Source organism: Ursus maritimus, unplaced genomic scaffold, assembly GCF_017311325.1.
Source record: "Ursus maritimus isolate PB19 unplaced genomic scaffold, ASM1731132v1 scaffold_3, whole genome shotgun sequence".
NCBI lineage: Eukaryota > Metazoa > Chordata > Mammalia > Carnivora > Ursidae > Ursus > Ursus maritimus.
In genome coordinates, this window is record NW_024425563.1 from 34,121,215 (window position 1) to 34,141,096 (window position 19,882).

Consider the following 19,882-nt stretch of genomic DNA (forward strand, 5'->3'; position numbering starts at 1 on the left):
GGGGGGGCGGGGCAGAGCGGGGGCTGGAAGATGCGAGCCAGTGAAGCCACAGAGATCACCTGGCCCACTCTCTGGCAACAACATGAGGATCACCAAATCTTTTTCTCATTTTAGTGTTGCATATTTAAGAACTCATTTGCAAGACAACAAGCAGGTCATCTTCTCTCTGAACCACAGAATAACCGCACGAACCAGGGACAGAGAATATACATGCATCCATCACCAGCTTACTGCAATCAGATTTTTAAACATGGTATTAAAAACAGTATACTGGTTCTATTTAATGTAATGACTCCTCACTCTAGAAGATAATCATCTAAAGCAGGATGTCAGCTGCTGGCACTTCTTTCCTAGCCTGCATTTCCCTTGGGAGAGGTTGCATTTTACCAAAATTCCTACTTGTCTGAAAGATAAGCAAGATTCTTCATTCATGTTGGCTTGATCAAGTAGTTATTGGTGAATATGATTTTACATCCGGTCAAATAAAATAAGCACGTATCTCCAACTTACCTTCAGGTGAAGAGCCTGTCTTTTGGGAAAAGACAGCATTTACTTTACTCTTCTTACTGATATCGCTGTTTACAGACAAGCTGGACTGAATTTTTCTATGCATTTTGTGAGAAACAGGTGCTGAAAGTCTTCGATTATCTGCAGATACATGTTTGGCCCCGTGGTGAATTCCATTTCCATTGCTCAGACTTGGGTGGCCGTTCTTTATCTTGATGGTTTCTTCCTCACTTGGTTCCTGTGAGCACGTTGGAAGCTGAGGCAAGCGCTGGGGTTGGGCTAAACAACAGGAAAAGTTGATTCAGTTAAAAAAAATATTTGAAAATCATCAAAATATATACAGGAAAGTCCCAAAATATATTCAGAAGAATGTCCAGACTTTTTTTTTCTTCTGGGCTTTACCCATGGTTCTACACAATGGAGATAAAGAAAAAAAGGAAGGGCGCCTGGGTGGCTCAGTTGCTTAAGCATCTGCCTGGGGCTCAGGTCATGATCCCAGGGTCCTGGAATCAAGCCCCACATTAGGCTCCCTGCTCAGCGGGGAGTCTCCTTCTCCCTTCTCCCTGCGGCTCCCCCTGCTTGTGCTCTCTTGCTCTCTGTCAAATAAATAAATAAAATCTTAAAAAAAAAAGGAAAAAGGAAATATTAATAAACATGGACACAGAGAGAACAAAATTAGTTAAAAAGGGCAAGTGGGACAGGGTCATCAAAAGTGACTTTACACAAGGAATATAAAAACAGTAGAAAAGACTGCTTTGTTAATTTTTAAGAAAATTTAAGTTGGAAATCTCAAAAAGTTATTCCACACTCATTCAACAGTAAGTGTTTGTTTTCTATGTACGGGGTCCCTCTTTTGAGTGCTAGACACATGGCACTATTATCTCAATATCCCTGATAATGGGATAAAATATGTAATCATCTTTTGAGATAAAAGGAAAAGAACAATGAATCCAAGTATCAAAGCTGGACAATACAGAAAGAAATACAGTTGTCTTCAATTTCATTTCACTTAAATAATTTAAGTAATCTCTCCACCCAATGTGGGGCTCCAACTCATGACGCCGAGATCAAGAGTCGCATGTTCTTCCGACTGAGCCAGCCAGGCACCCTTTCGATTTCATTTTAAGTCCTGGAGAAAACCTTTTCTATCTTTATTTTTTAATTTGATATAAAAATAAACCACCTATGAAAAGGGAATAGAAGAGAGCTTCCTTAATCTGATAAAACACATCTGCTGAAATTAAAAGTCAGCACTTCAGAAATGCTCCCATTTAGGTCAGGACCAAGAAAACGCGGCCCAGCTTCACCCCTCTTATTCGACATTACACTGAAGGTACTGGTGAAAGCGATACAACATGAAAAAAAAATTAATAGGTCTGAATAAAAATATTTTTGAGATGCATACCTAAATTGAATGTTCTAGGGGAAATTTAGGAGACTACAAACCCTGAAACACTAAGAATTTAACAAGATATATACAAAATCAACCACATTAAAATCAACAAATTTCCTCTATGCCAACAGTAACCAAACAGCAAATATACAAGAAAAAATGAACTCTTTACCATATCAAAAAAAAAAATAAAGAAAAAAGAAAAGGCCCCCCCAAACCTCCCATCAGTATCTAAGAATTAAGCTAGAGCAAAAATGGGCTGAGATTTTATGGCAAAAAATCACAGAACATAAGGACATAAAACCCTACTAAATGTAGAGTAAATATTAATTCTCCCCAATTTATTTATTTAGTGTAATTTCCATAAAATTTCCAACAAGCTTTTACATGGAACTTGAGAAGCTGATCCAAAAATTTGTAAGGAAAAGTAACCAAGAATCACTAAAGCAATTTTAAGGAAGTAAAAGAGGGTTGCAGAACTTGACTTAGTACATATATAGTCTTCTAAGAAACTCCAGGAACTAAAGCCATGTGTGGTGGGTCCAGGCACAAACAACCAGGGAAAAAATAGAGCTCCAAATATGTGTGTTTGCACACCTAAGTGCATATGTACCTTACAGAGATAAATTACAGATGCATTAAATTGTCTATATATGAAAAGCCAAACATTTCAGATTGAAAAAACATATAAGAGGGTGCCTGGGTGGCGCAGTTAAGCATAGGACTTTTGGTTTCAGCTCAGGTCATGACCCCAGCGTCCTGGGATCAGCCCCTGGGGCTCCCTGCTCAGCAGGGAGTCTGCTTCTCCCTCTCCCACCCCCCCCCTGCTCCTGCTCTCTTGTGTGCAGGGGCACTCTCAAATAAATAAATAAAATCTTTAAAAAGAGTATAAGAGACTTAATACCATGGTACTAAGGAGGAACAAATTTGATTCTTTGGACAATGAATCATAAAAAAGCAGGATGACTATCATTTGGGCTGCCTGGAATTTCTGAACACCCTCACAGATTTTTGGTCAATTCCTCTATCCCATTCTTCCACTCCTCTGCAGCTAGGGGACAGGTATGTGGCCTAAGTCCTACCAAGCACCAGGATGACTTGTATGCAGCAGTGGCCAAAGCAAGACTGCAGCCACACCGGGGAGGTGGAACTCTCAGCACAAGCAATGCAGGTGTTTATTGGTCTTGGCAGGGGGGTGCAGTGTCTGATATCCACTCCCTAGCAGACCGTGGGCTCATGGTGCAGCAGTGGGGTTTTCGACAGAGAAGCCCCACTGAATGGATGTGGATGATCTTAGCTGTGTAACTCCTGGGAGGGTCTGTGTGCTGATAATGAGGGAGGAGAAGGCTAGCTCAGGACGGAGCACAAGCCACACACCCTGCAACATCCCCGCCCCCCTGCCCCCACTCAGGGCGGGGATACGTGTGACATTCCTCCAGGAAGCTCCCAACTGTCTCGATATTAATGCCTTACTAGAGGGGAAAACCACCTTAACTTGACAATGGCCAGGCCTCCCGGATCTTATACATCTCTTTTTTTTTTTTTTTTAAGATTTTATTTATTTATTCGACAGAGATAGAGACAGCCAGCAAGAGAGGGAACACAAGCAGGGGGAGTGGGAGAGGAAGAAGCAGGCTCCCAGCGGAGGAGCCTGATGTGGGGCTCGATCCCATAACGCCGGGATCACGCCCTGAGTCGAAGGCAGACGCTTAACCGCTGTGCCACCCAGGCGCCCCTTATACATCTCCTCTTTAGCATAAGAAAGTTCTTTTGAAAACCTCCCTTCTTCCCTGCCCCCAACTCCCAAGTATGTAAGCAGCTGCACCTCACAACCTCGGTGCAGCAGCTCTTTCTGCCCATGGGTCCTATCCCCGTGCTTTAATAAGACCACCTTTTTTGCACCAAAGATGTCTCAAGAATTCTTTCTGGGCCATTGGCTCTGGACCGCACCCTACCAAACCTCACCACTATTCCAAAACTACATCACTAATACATTTTTTTTTCTATTTAAATCAGCCAAAATGGATTCTAGTTTTTGCAGCTTAAGAGTCCTGACTCCTCTCTCCCCAAAATGTTATTTGTTTACACTGGTTAAGTAATGAGATTATTAAAATCAACATTCACATTAATTGAGTATCCCCTAAGCAAAGCTATCAATCATAGCACTTCAGCAAAAACAACAGAAAGAACAAAAACCACTCCTTGCCAAAATTTTACTATTTTATAATTTCCTGGAATTTCAAAATAAAAAACTGCTGTTTTAATTAGTCTTCTTTTCCATGTATGATTATGAACAGTTATGAAATGTAAATTAAATCTGAATACTAAGAATTCAATTTAGAAAAAGTATTGCATGCAAAGCTTAACAATTATACATGGCATTGACAATGTCTAAAAGGGCCTGATTATCTGTGATCTGGGGATTAGCCAAAATGGTACATATTTTTGACAAAGAAGACAGTTTGCATTTGAGTATGTGTTTAGCACACACTGTTTACTTCCATTCTTGTTCCATATTCTATGTCTCTTGAAGAAAAACATCTTAACTATCAAAACAGTCTACTCATGACTGTTTATATTTCAAGAAAAAAGACATTCATTTCTGTACTCTACAAACAAAAGCACCCTTCCCTACCAAATCTGTTACCATTAATACCTGATTTATTAAACTAACCTATGAACTCCTCATACAGTTTTTCAGTTCTTCAGTGATAAAGGAGAACTATTATCTAAAAATTAAATATTTGGGAATACCACAAAGTAATGGTGTGAAAATATATCAAAATATTTTGGTTTTCTCCTTACTCCTGATGAAAAAAAAAAAAAAAAAAGGTTACTTCTCTGTTTAGCAGCTATATACGACCTTCTCATAACAAAAATGGACAAGGCACCTGCAAAAGGAAATCTATTTCTTATGGGTGTGCAGTCATCTGATCTAGAGATTAATCTCTGTTCCTGTAGCTTCTTGTATCAACTAGAATGACATCCTAATGACTGCTATTGAACACAGATAGTTATGCATATGTATTTAACGGGAAGCCAAAGAAGACAGTTAAACCTAATTTGGTGTTCTTTTCAGAGCACTTACCAGTAATCTCACCAAATAAATGCAATGTTTTGGGCCAGTTTTTCTCTGAAAAGAATATTTCAAGCAATCTGAGAGCTTGGTTCAATTGAAATGTCCAACTGACCAATGCTAAGGCTCCTTCTTATCAATCAAAAATGTGCTGTCATAGTCCATAATCCAAGGTAAATTTAAAATTACCATGTCATAGTTACACATTCTCAATAAATAAAAATAAAGGTGGTAAAAGACAACTATGTCTTGCCACCAAATTCTCAAACTGACAGATCTGACCTTTTTCTGCTATCAAAATTGACTATTTGCAAATTACTGGGTATGGCTGGAGTGGTATTCAAACATATCCTTAATGATTTATCTACATTTCAATCTTCAAAATGATATCTATTTCTGTTGGCAGATAAATGATAGTACATTCATTTTTGTTTCACTGTCACCTAATTATTTTCCTACAGTTTGTATTATGGTCAGGTAACAACCGAGTATTATTTCTTTACGCCGGATTTTTAACATTAACACAATTTCTTAGTTTTAGGATTTGGTCAGATACATGCAGTGTGTAAGTCAAATTAAAACTGGATAAACCCTAGACAGATTATCTATCTTAACATTTATTTTAACTTCACTGCTAATTTTTCATGGGTGTGACTTGAATCTTACGGTAAAATTATAAAAAAACCAAGTCGGAAACATGATTTTATTCTCAAATGAAGAACAAAAACATCTCACTGATTAAACCCAACTACTTGGCTTTAAACAGATTTCTTTTCCTTATTGTGTAAAAGTTGTGTATGGCTTTAAAAAAAAAAAGCACACTAATATGGGAGCGACACAATGCTTCTTAAAACACAAGTGATGCCTAGGGACCCTCACTCTCCCTTTAATGATCCACTGCTCTCATTCAGCTGTCTTTCTTTTTTCAAATCTTTACATATGTGACAGCTCTCAAAAGTAGACCATAGACCATCTGGCATTTTCAGAGGTGTAACTTGTGCAAATTCAGCTCTATTGGGAGCGCACTGCTATCTTCTGCCTGCGTTATAAAGGGACAATAGAATGTAGAACTTATGAGTTGTTTTGAATAATTCATTTTTTTGCCTGTATATTCAAGAAATTTTACAAACTCTGCATTTTGTACTACATAATCACATGCGTTAAAGGTACAAAGAAACTTTTTGACACCTCTTTTCTACAGAAAGCTGGCATTTTGTTTGATACGTGAACATTCAGCATCTGTTATATCATTCTAAACAGGATGGGTGCTTCCACAAAAGACCCCATTTTAAACTTACTCTATATGAGCAAAAAAATGTATTCTTGATATTCAGTAACGAATGCAATACACATCAAAATTTCAAATACCCGTTATATGAACATTCAGCATCTTCAAACCTGGATAGCACTGGTCACCCGCTTACCGTATGTGTAAAGAATTTTTTTTTTTTTTTAAATCATGGCTCACACAATGCCGCATGATTGTAATTTTCATATCCGTGATGAATAGTTACAAATGTCTTAAGAAATACTGTGCTTTCTGGGTTCAAATGTTTTCAATCAGGAAGGAAACCAACAGAATTAAATCTAGTGATTTTCAATAAGAATAATAAATATGGGAGTAATGAATCAATAGCATGAACTTCTTTTGATAATTAAAAAAAAAAAAAAACCTGGGTGATAGTGTAGCCAGTAATAACTCCACTTGAAACCGCGGCTACTGGAGTGGCAATATAAAGCAACACTTTGTTATAGCCTATAATCTATTAGCATGTGCAAGTCATCTTCAGTCCCTGGTCTCTTTCACAAATCAGATTTAATAAAATTGCAAAAGAATTCTCATACCATGTACCCAGTTTAAATGGTGGTTGTACACATACAAAGAAAATTTAAATGCTTAGAATTTAAAACTGTAACGAAATTATCAAATAGAATACTGCCGGGGGATGACTTGGTATGAACGGAATTTACTCTTCACAGAGATAGTTACAGCTTTTACTGGGTGCACAGTATTACGCTACCCCGTGGCCACTCTGAGACAGAGACACACGCGCGCACACGCACACACACACACACTAAAATGGTAAGAGATTATATATACGAATAACACATGGTTTTATTATAAGTATGTATAACATACAGCTTAAAAATCACTTCAAGATGCACTACTGTGATAAAACAATATTTATTTGTTCTAATGTAAATTTAGGCTAAAATCAAGTAAAATAAATGTGCTAATGGCCAACTCTGTTCCTCAGCTTGATGCAAGCCTTCCTCGGTGTACCCTAGAAAGAGCCTGCACCCCAACACTTCCACAGTCTGGGAGCCCCTGGCGTTTTCTACCTGTTTCCTCGGTTCCCCTCCAAGGGCATATCTGAAAAATGTTATTTATCTCTTGAGCCTCTGAACTTCTTCATCACCTATTACGTCTTCATTTTATTTAATGTATATATTAACATGGTGAAATATATTTTGAAACTGTGACCTTTTGGGAACACTGATCACTTTGAGAATCCCAATCAAATTCTGTCTACATGACTCAGAACACACGGGATAGAGAGGACTGTCTTATGATGAAAGCGTTTTTAACAGAAGTCATCAGTAATCAGTGGCAGGGGTGGCAAAGACTTCTTCCCAAACAAAAGGATAAAACTTCAGAAGTTGTTTGGAGACTCAATCATTGTCTTCATTTGGTAAAGAACATTAAGAAAATACTTAAACATCTTTCAGCAGAGCCTGAAAAAGGGAGGACTGCTAGCTTTTCCCCAAAATCCATGCTCCCCTTTGTCCTGGGCTCTTGGCTAACCATTTCCCCAGTCTTCCTGGCAGTTCAGTTCAGTTCAGCCATGTATCCATGTTCACTCTGAGAGAGTGAGCGCAGAAATTGTTTCTGCCACTTCCAGGCCTAGGCCTCAGCCTGGGGTGTGTCCTCTATACTTTCTTTCTTGCACTTGCCAGCAACCCAGCTTTGACCACAGCAGAGGGAAGTATCTTAGGCATGCTGGAGAAACCAAACAGAAGGAATCTGCGGGGCAGCAGGGAGGAGAGCCTCTCACTGACCTGGAATGCTCATCCTATACTGTTCCATAAGAAAGAAACTTCTATTTAGCCATGGGATTAATGCTGGGACTGTTATAAAACACTAACAGCTCCTATCAAGTCCTGTGAACAACGATGCACATTATATACACTTACACGTGAACTGCCCCTAGCACATATGACCCAAAAGATGCCACATTTCACTAGAGAGAAAGCAACAGTACATTCGTAGCAGTACAAAGACCACCGCCAAATGCACAGCCTATGGTTCTCTTAGAAGACAGCAGGTGAGCCTCACAATGTAGAAGCTGACCCTGACTGAGGGATAACCATGCACATGCCGTCCTGTAGGAAAAGGACCCCAGGATCGCCCCGCCATTCGAAGACAATTTGTATCTTCACCACGGCTGGCAGGAAATCTAGTAGTGACCAACCATCTCGTGTGGTCAGGACTAAGGGGAGGTGCTGGGATGCAGAACTTTTAGTTTTAAAACCAGGACAGTCCCAAGTGAATCAGGACAAGTTGGTCACCTTTCTATCAGGAGCAATTTGTGCACAATTGCTACCGTTTTCCTCCATCAGACACCAGCATCTGCAGATGGAGGGAAGGGCATAGGCTTTGAGCGAGATCCACCAGGGTTTGAATTCTAAAGTAAGGACTTCCCAGTTCTGTGAGCTTGAGAAATTACTTCATCCCCCTAGGCACCAGGGCCTTCACTGGTAAAATCAGAAAAAGGGACAGATCCTCATGGATCTCATGTATGGACAGGTTTAACACTTACCAGTTTCATACCATTGCTTTTCTCTTCCCTACAAAATTTTCCTGTCATTTCTTTCTGATTTACTCTTTGGCTTTTATTTTTTATTCTGTTACTAGGGGTTTTTGTTCCTCCCTATAAATCAACACAAAACCTTTTTAGAAATAAACAGGTTTCCAAAAAAAAAAAATACACAAACGTGATCTTTCATTTTTCAGAAAAATAATGACCTGATTGAAAAATATACTAAAATATAAGGATTATGAAGAAAAATAATCAGCATTTTCTTTTAAGATTTGCACATTTTATTAAAAAGCCCCCAGCAGTAAACCAATGAACAACACAAAATTTTTATTATATTCCCTCCAACTGTAGCTTTTCTTGAATGCTTGCTTCTATTCCCAAATGAATGACAAATTCGGCCTGACTTCATGCCCACTCTTGCACGTCACAGTTTCTAGTTAACGTACATGGCTAATATGAGCCTACCACTCCTACATTTGAGAACAGAATATTTTTCAGTTTAAGTTAGCAGGTTTCCTTATGGATTGTTATCTACCAGCTTTATTTTTATTTTAAAAGATCATATTGTCTTCTGATATAATCCCACAGTGAAGATGGGACCCCTGTTTGCTTATGGTATCCCTTTGTTCTCGGACTCAACAGGTATTTCCATCATTTGATTCAACTGATAAAGTGACCTCTGCTTATAGTTATTTATAACTGTATAATATATACCTAAATAAATGCATGTATATTTATATTTTATAGAAAATAAATAACTTAAGCAGAATTTTTAGATGACAGAAAACATAGGAATAAAAAGATAGCACAAAGTTACAATCTTCCAAACATCTATTTTACATACTGAAATTTTATTTTTTTTAAGTTATAAAAGGCATTTCTTTTGTTTTTTAAAAAAACAATTAGTGGGTGGGCAAGCAGAAGCCAGAAAAGTCCTACTGTTACTGTGTTAAGTTTTAACAAATAGCTTTCCTCTGGATTCTCAGAACAATAGGAAGACAAGTATCAGATAGCAACGACTCATATTTCAATCTTCAGACCATAAGTTAAATATTTCTTTGACCTTGCTGGCATTTTGCCACAGGTTTATAGGAAAAGCTTTAAAAAATTATTAATACCTGTTTTTGTAAGTAATCACTTTGAAAGCACCTGATTTTCACGATGGGATAGGACACATTCACAGATCTTAAACATGTCAGCAATATTTTAACAACATCAAACAACATATACTGCAGTAAAATTAGTGTAACAACTAAGGAAAGATTACACCAAACCCCAAAATATCTGAAACTTCGGAACTCATCCTGAGACTTTACATACTGATTACAGCTTTCAAGGACCACAAAGCATGGAAGACCTCTCATTACGAAGCACCCAGCACTCCAAGGTTTCAACTTGAGATACACGTTGACACACTTGGATAGACCCAGAACTGGCTTCTGATACAGGTCCTAGACCCAACCCTGCCTTGGGGAGCCTTTAGCCTTCCCCCACGGGACAAGAGCTCTCCAGTCAAGCAAGGATACAAGTTAAAAAAACTTGAAATCAACAACTGATCAAATATAAAAACCGGCATCAAGGTAGGCTGTTAAAACGTGCCATCACCTACGTAAAGCCAAGAATGGGGAGGATGAGGATCAATACATCCTAACACAGAAAATCAGTCGTCACTATGAACCGGTGGCAAAGGAGCTAGTTAAAATAAGGTGCCATCATGGGTAGTAAGGAGGGCACGTATTGCATGGAGCGCTGGGTGTTATACGCAAACAATGAATCATGGAGCACTACATCAAAAACTAATGATGTACTGTATGCTAACATATAATAAAAAATAAGGTGCCATCAGTTCTTGGAACATGGATCACATGCGTACTGAGGCTGGAGCTTTGGGGTACGCTGCAGAAAACTCCTCATATATTAATATATTGGACTTCCTGTGGCTTTCAGTAGCTGCTACAAGAAAACAACAAACCCATTCTAACTGGCCGCGGTAAAAGCCAACTGGGGGGGAAAAAGAGAGCTATTCTTCCCTGCAAACAACACAGACAAAGCTAGCAACACGCAAATGAACTTGCTAGTGTGTAAATCCAAAAAGGTGCTCCCCTCTGCACAGACCAATTTCACAAGCCTTCCTTGCCTGAGCGCAGGCCTCAGTGATTAGAGCAAGGGCTGGATTTTGGCCTCCACGTGCCCTTGTGCAATTCACAGGCGAACAACCTAAGCAGCGGCCCTAGCGGCCAGTGAGGGGAGACCACTGAAGTTCGGATAGTCAGATACGGGAGCTGAAATTCAGCAGCTAAATTACGTGTTCGGTCAAAATTCAGTGTGCTGATGAGGTACACACCAGGCTGAAGGACGGACCGGGGAGGAGAGCGAGAACTGGGAAGCCTGAAACCGCAGACTCCGCCAGGTACCTCCCACACGCACTGCCCCCACAGGAGTTCACGTAACTCGTTCACAAGGGATACAGTCTGGGGAAGGAGCAGCCGCTGGGGTGAAGCCTCACCACCCACAGAAGTAATGCTAGTGACAGCAGGCTACTACACAGAGACAGATGGAGACCAGAGCTCAAAAAGAGAAGCGGCAAGTCAAGGGACCAGAGTCAAAGATCATTATGCAACACAACTTTTGATGCCAGTTACCAGAACTCGAAGTCTTCCCCCACCTCCTCCCTAGAAAGGGTACGGATAAGCAATGAGCCCAGATGTTAAAGAAATTATATTGCTGGAAGAATCTCTAGCTTAGCAAATAAAGACTTGTGACAGTTCCACCCTAAGGCAATCCCTGAATCTAAGTCCTTGTTAACAACACAAAGAGAACTGCTAAGGCCCCTATAAGGGAATCCTCCCCGAAGCCCTTCTCAGTTGTGGCCACGAAGGACACCCGACAGGGGAAATCTTAGCAGAGAATCCTGGAGTAGCACATCCGCTGCCTGCAGAACCCAGGCCAAGGTAAGGGAGAAACTCAATGAAGAGATGCTTCTGTACTGCCCCCAACCAGGGGTATGGATATTCCCCAGGCCTGTACCATACTTGAGCCGTGACACCGCAGCCATTCTATACTCCCTTCACCATCACACAGCCGCATGTAAAACAGATGTTGCAAGATCATGAGGCGCTAACTCCAAATTTGACTGAGGTCACATTTCTGAACCATCTCAAAGGAGGAATGAAGATCACCCAGAGATCTGTGGAATAATGACATGACACCAGCTCTAGATGTGTCATCTGAACGGAACGTTGATTTGTCTCTCGTTAGGGAGAGGCTTAGTACATGTATGTTTGTTCAAAGGCTAATTGGATCTCATTAAGAATACTGTGAAATCATATGCACCGAAACAAAAGTGTCTGTGTGTACACACACAGAATAAATGTGTGGGGGCCAAGCAAGGACTGGACCACAGTGGACGCCTAACCTTGATCCATCCAACATCAGCCACTTTCTTCTGGTGTCAGCATAGCTATTCCTGAGAGCAGGACCTCAATTTACTAACAAGAACCCTTCAAAAAATAAAGTACTTTTAGCTACATACTTTTCGTACACAGAGCTTAACACCGGGCATTTACTGACTTGCCTTTGATTATATAGCGAGTGCCTTAAAGACAAGATTCCGTCATCTTAGAGTTCCATCAACCTTATCAGGCACACACCTGCTGACAAAGAACCTTGTACAATGTTCAGCACCCAGTGGACACCCAGTGAAAATTAACTGATGATGATGAATTATACTGGCTTTTAAGCTGTCACTTGATCCCAGTATATAACAACCTTCCTGAATAAATCAAGCAACAGTTTGGTATTCAATACCATTATAAACTTCATCCTTCACCTTCATGAGTCTAGGGAATTGCTGTAAAAGCATAATATGAGGATGGTGGAGCTTCAGCAAGGATTCGAGAAATTCTCTCTGCTATAACAAGGGAATTAAAGATTCAGTTACAGATATCATACGATGTGTAGGGAAATGCATCAAAAATACTAGTTAAGTGACCTTCTTGAAAACAGCATTAAAAAGTCAGTACCAAATTATGTATCTGAAAGTTTTTCCCCCCTCCCTTTAATAAAAGTAAATCCAGCCTAATGTATAAGTAAAACTGGTATCTCTGAGGTTAGAGCAGTGGAAATGCAAATGAAGTTCCAGTTTGAAGATAGGGAATCAGGCAGAGGAAACGATGCACTGCTAACTGAACGTTTAAGAAGAAATTTATTTCTGGTAGCTTATACCAGGTAAATCAGAAAAAAAGTAAATTCCACTGTTATTCCCCTGAGCTTTAATATAGGTCATAACCCTCAAAGTTCACTGGTGGGTATTTGTTATTGGGATAGCTTTTCACTCTTCAATAAATTCCTTTAAGATACGGTCCGAGACGAGGAAACCTTTGTGTTTTAGTTCTAAGAATAGTTCTCATTACAGAGGATGCTCTCTCTGACATAATTTAAAGATTTAGGACTCCAAGCAAAGCTCTCAGAATTGACTCTAAGGCTGGGATGGTCCCAATGATCATGTCCAACCCCTATAGGAGATCCTGGAGCGCTTCCTCCCCCAGGAAGTAGTGAACGAGCTGCTCATCCCACATAACTGAAAACAACCTTCATAAAAAAGGGGGGGGCAATAAAGTATATATGAATTTTAAATTCTTTCTTACATGTGAACAAAAGATCACAGCTTAAACGTAATGGAAAGGTTTCAATATGTGAACGAATAGGTAACAATAACATGATTTTCTCATTCTCATCTTGTCTTCTCCGAAGATGAAATCTCACCCCCGCTCCCCCCCTTTACAGGGCTACTTCAGATTTTTGGAGACTGATTTGGAGAATGTGAATTTTAGATTCTTGTCTCCATCAATGTATCAAGACAATTTTAACTTCTATGGGAATAAAATGTTACTCAAACATAAGCCCTGAGAAATGGCTTGCATACAGAAGAACAAATTCATTAACCACATTTAAAGATTAACAGGATTGAGACCATTTATAAAAAAATTCCTTTCTCTGATTTTGCCATTAAAACCCAGTAAATCCATCAAGGTACCTTTGGTGACAAACTCACTTCAATATATTATAAAATATTTGTTAAGTATATATACTACAGTGCCAGGCATTGTTCCAGGTAGAAGAGAGATGACAAAATTTACAAACACCTTGCCCTCACGAAGCTTACAAGATATTTATTATCTTGCATAACAAGAAATCCAAAGATAGGTTAGCTCTACTAATATTAATTTCCAGGTTCTATATTTTCACTGCCATCCTCGGCCTGTCAACTTTCCCATCTCACTGTTCTCCTCATAGTCACAAGAGTCTCTGAATCACCTCCAGACAGCACATCCAGACATGATGACAGCCCTTGAAAAAAGACACGCTCGCTCTTATTGTCTCTTTAAGAATACATTAAAAAAAAGTCCTTTTGTCCAGGAGATGTCCCTCAGGTTTCATTGGTGGACACTGGGTCACCTGCTAAAACTGAAGCCCCCTTCTCTCCCCACAGATCAACGCTTGTTTAAAGGACTGCCCTCTCTACCAAACTGGATGTACGCATTCATTCATTGGTTCATAGAGTCACTTACTGAGCATTTACTAAGTGCTGCATTCAAGGGCCAAGCACTTCTGACAACCTGCTCCAGCACCTGGAACAGTGGTCACTTAGAAAAACGAATGAAGCAATGACAGAAACAATAATGTTCATATTTAATAAGTACATATTTCTTACCTAGAAAAGTAAACAAGGAAATCAGAAGCATAAGAACTGCCTTTTCCCATACCTCCCTGATGTACTTTGACTTCTACTCACCCAGACGCCAACCCTACAGCCCTGTAACAACTAGCCCCCACACGCTGTGTTATCTATAATGCCACTTATTTTAGTTGTAATTCAGATGAAATGGGAAAAATTAGACTGTCTAATTTACTCTTCACCATAGACCTCATATTAATTTCATTAGCATTTAGGAGAACGTTGCTCTGTCTTCCAACAGTAGGTACAAACCCATAAATAATAACCAGAGCTGGTAAAAACCAACAACAGATCTCAGCACTTGAAGACAAAGAGTGGGTGGAAGTGCCCATTATATATAAAATTATGTTTTCTTTATCTGTTATGCTTTCTTTTACCAAATGCTTAAATGGCATTTCAACAAAGACCTGAAGGGAAAGACGCCTCACTGAGAGGAGTAATAGGGTTCCAGGCCCGTCTGACAACACGGGCAAAGTTCGGAGGCAGAACAGGCTCGGAGAATTTGCTGACCCAATGTTAAGCCCGTGTGGCTAGATAATACTCCCACAGTCCTTCGGACCATACATTTATTACCTACTTCAAATGATAAACATTAACAAATACATTAGAAAAATCATAGAATGTGCTTCCGTCAACAATTCCTGGCAATATTCTTCCAGATATTGTGCTTCTTTACCCTATAAGCCATTACTATAATAAATTATTCACTTATAAGACCACTCTCAGCGAAACTGACCAGAAGTTGACTTATGTATTTTACTGTGAATCAAGATCCTCCCAATAAAAGACTTCTTAGGAAGTTACAAAAAGGGGCCATCAACTGTATATAAATGTAAAATACAACCACAATTTGGAATATTAGGCAACATTCATAGAAATCTTATCCTTTAATTACTTTCCAAGAAAGAAACACATACATCCATTTCTCTGAAATGTACAAATCTATTTATATTGAAATTGTTCTGGGGCTAGAGAGACTAGCAGGAATTACTTGATGTTCTTTAATAGTAAAATGAATTGTTGTGAGAGACTCTTGCTACTGTTCTTAGGAATCTGCTCAGATTTTAGAAACAAGACCATCACTGATTTGTACTTATCTTCCTATATCATTCCAATTCCCCAAATCCGATTCCTTTACCCAAAATATAGTTCTCTAGCAGTAGCTCTCAACCTTTTTCCAACTCCACAGGGCTTATCAGAGCAACACACATCCTTTAGTAATATCTTGTGTGGGTTCAAATAACAAACTCCTCCAGTGATTCTCCCACCTCCTGGCCTGTGTGCAGCACTGGAGAATCCTAATTCTACTGCAGGAGCCCCAGATGGTAGCATGCCGACCAAGAGCAAATTTTTATCATGAAGGCAAACTCTTAGGGGAGAACAAAATGGGCAACTGGACAGTCAGTGGAATAAGTTTATCTACCTAGGGTCTTAAGAATTCCTATTAATTTCTAGCAATTATTTTCTATTAATATAGCCTTTCAAAGACAAATGCCATATAATTTCACTCATACGTGGAGTTTAAGAAACAAAACAAATGAGCAAAGAGAAAAAAAAAAAAGAGAGCAAAAGGCAAACCAAGAAATAGACTCTTAACTACAGAGAACAAACTGATGGTTACCAGAGGGCAGGAGAGTGGGGGGATGGGGGGAATAGGTGACGGGGATGAAGGAGGGCACTTGTAATGAGCGCTGGGTGATGTGTGGAAGTGTTGAGTCACTATACTGTACACCTGAAACCATTATTACACTGTATGCTAATTATCTGGAATTTAAATAAAAACTTTTTTTTTTTTTTTTTTTAAAGATTTTATTTATTTATTTGACAGAGATAGAGACAGCCAGCGAGAGAGGGAACACAGCAGGGGGAGTAGGAGAGGAAGAAGCAGGCTCATAGTGGAGGAGCCTGATGTGGGGCTCGATCCCATAACGCCGGGATCACGCCCTGAGCCGAAGGCAGACGCTTAACCGCTGTGCCACCCAGGCGCCCCTAAATAAAAACTTTTTTAAAAAGAAAAAATATATAGCCTTTCAAATCCCACGTTGTAGTTTACACATTACTAGTGGTAACTGTATATTCTCGTTGATAATCAAAGACCATTTTCAACAATTTGAGTCCTGCTTCTACCACAAACTACTTGGGTCACTTTGGATGAATTGCTGACCTCTTCATGCTTCAATCTGCCAGCTGAAATAAAACAAAAGACCCACAGAGGTTGAACACACGGATCTCTAAGGGATGTTCCCTAACTTTAATATTATGAGAATATATAGGCCCGTGATTCATTTTTAACACGTAGAAAAACCACATACATACGGTATACGATATATAGAAAACAAACTGGAAAATATGAATGTAAGCACCCACATTGTTAGGAACTTAAAATTCAGAATCTAACTCATCTAGATAATATCTACTAATATAATTATTCAAATGCCCAATTTTTTTTTTTTTTTTTTTTTTTTTTTTTTAGAGAAAGAAGTATGAGAGAGTGGAAGATATGACACATAAATAGAGCCATGCAATGGGAGCGAGGTTAACCGGAGGGAGTGACAGCTGTGACTGGGTACTTTGCTGCTCCCCTTCAGCCAACAATGACTAATTTAACCAGGTTCACTTAGCCAGATGTCAGGAGCTCTGGGCTGCTACTAGTGACAGTGGTAACCAGCGAGGGGGTAAAATTAAATCTCTTCCATTTTTTTGGTCCGATTTGGAAAACCAGTGACCAAAAGAGAGTATGAAAATCAGTATTTTCTCCACATGGTGTGTGATATCTGGCTCATGACCACCAGTCTTCAGGCGAAAGGAGGCTGAGAGGGTATCTGCGACTCGTCATTCAGGCAGCGGATGTGCACCGAGCACCCCGCGGTCAGTAGGCCCCTCACTCCCGCGCTCCTGTGCCAGGCCCTCCGGGTCTGGAGCCGCCCTGGTCTAAGTCCTCCAGAGCATCGCTCTCCTGTGTCTCGTGAAGGTCAGAGTGGGAATAATAAGGTTACTCACACTCAAGGGGCGGAAGAGACTGGATGGTCTAAGTCCTGCGTTCCCAATTTCATCCCAGATTCCAAGAGCCTTTGTGCCTCCCGAACTTGAACCTTTTGGGGGTAGTGCCCTATAGCGTCATGCTGACCCCCAGGTTTTGGCTAGTCAGTGCTATGAACCCGCTTCTTACTTCTCCATCTACTTTCTTTCAGAAAATGTTTAACATCTCTATCTCTGTCATTTCCTTGTCTGTTCTTGCTTTCCTTAAATTTATGTCTGTGTAAAATTATCATTAATTTACCATCATTTCAGTGGGAATTCCAAAGAGAATGGAATATCCATGTTCAATCTGCCATGTTGAACCAAACATGATTTTTAAAAACTATCAGAAAAAAAAAATATCAGGAAAAATTTTAAAGGAGCTAATTTAATGCTAAGAAAAATCAGAATTCTATTTATTAAGCACATAAGCCCATAAACCAGTGAATTGCTACTGACAGTGAACTTGGGTAGAAGCATCGTTTTCTCCTGAAAACACTACTACAGTGTGGGATATTACGAGGAGTCAAGGGCAAAACAGTATCCTTTTCCTAAAAAAAAAAATAATCTTTTGACTGAGGTATTTCATTACACTTAAAACTGAAAATGCATTTTAAAATAAAGAGGGGTGTCTTTGGTGCAGTGGCTCATGTCCTTAGACTTTTGCAGGTGGCTCTGACAATGTGTTTTAGGTTGTATTTTTTTTAGGATCATACGAAGAGGCCAAGCTGTGTGCACTTGACTCTCTCCTGCTCACTCCTGGGTAACCAAGGACAGAATCCAGAGACTCACACTCCACTTTCCTGGTTCTTTGCTTATCTGCATCTGCCCAAAAGTGGGTTAGGGAAGAGGCTCTGTTCTTTCCAAAGCGTAACTGAAAATGGTCCAGCACTTCTTCCTCTAACTCAGGTACTAGTTGTTTTTATCATAATGTATAACGAATTCCATGCAGAAACTTAAGAGTTAACAAAGAATTAACACAAGTTTTCATGGTTGCCTCCTCACTAACCTCATGAGGTTGTGAGGGAGGCAATACCTCCCCTCCATCCATATTCTGAAGATGCAGAACGTGAAGTGACTTGGCCCAATGCCGCAAAGCTAATGAGTTTTAGGCAGGATTCGAATCCGAGTCCTAGGACTCCACATCTTACTTTCTCTACCTACACATGGTCTCTCTCTAAGCACCGGTGTTGCCCGCTGGCCCCTTTACAACATCTGACCAGGAACCTCCCTCCTGTCAAACACAGAGCTAGCTGACAACTCAAGCTTTGGGCCATTATTTCAATTTCACTTTTGCTCCAAATATGTTGTCTATTTGGAATATGGAAGTCAATCTAATTGGCTTGCCACATGTGTCCCTTCCCCGACCTGAAAACAAGCACCATGCTATGTTTGTATCTGTCGTCAGTGACACCTCCAGTTCTTCCCAAGTCTTCATACATAATCATTAACAGCATGAGAGATTCCAGCACCGAGTTTGCAAGGCAGGCTGAGTGGATTGCGTCAGGCCCGACTGGCGACTCTAGCTGTAGCAGCCTGCATACAGACTCATAAAAAAAATTAAGTTATCTGAATAATGAAACTTCTTTATGACATTTTCCAAGAGGCTGAGTTCTAATATTGTGTGCCGAAAACAAATAATAAAACAAAAACATAGGGCTCTGTTAAAGTTGAAGATAGATATGATAATGAGTCTCTCTCCCAAATAGACCATCCACAAATATTTTGCCATTTGTATTAACATGCGAAGAAGTGAAAATAGCACTGTACCTGCAATTAAAAGAGAAAACGACTGAAACCATCCCAAAATGATTTAACGTCATCCTTACCTTCCAGAAATGCTATTCTAGGACTATAAACCAGCCAACTTTTCAATTCATTGTAATTTAGTGTTTCGTACACGAAAATGGACACTAAAATCTGTCATTATTACTGACCAAGCTATAATCGTACCTACTCGGGCTGCCAGAGCTGTACATTCTGACTCTGGGAGCTTAGTTATCCCATTTTGGCTTTTTTCAGTCCAAGAAGTAGTGGTTGGGCTTTTGTTTGTTTGTTTTTGGTAAAAAAAAAAAAAAAAAAGAAAGAAAGAAAAGAAAAGAAAAAGAAAAAATTAAATGCAGAAAATGAGTAACACTCCCACACATTTGTGCTTTTTGCACATAAAGTATGTACTCGGTGAACTGTTCCATTTAAATATTTTTACTTTAACACTGCAGATGTCATCAGAAAAACAAACTAAATTAAAGACTTCTCCCCAGTGAGTGTTCTAACAAACCCCTCATTTTCTTTAGGCTTCATGGAGACAAGGAATTGCTCACGAACGTGAT

The 19,882-nt window shown here is 39.7% G+C and overlaps 1 protein-coding gene across 1 annotated transcript in view; it reads right to left on the reverse strand.

Moving 5' to 3' along the window:
• Positions 1-19,882, reverse strand: part of MDFIC (MyoD family inhibitor domain containing) — an 85,974-nt gene that overhangs the window by 32,557 nt on the left and 33,535 nt on the right. The window contains 1 exon segment of the mRNA XM_040644081.1: positions 511-786. Coding sequence (XP_040500015.1) covers positions 511-786 — 276 coding nt within the window.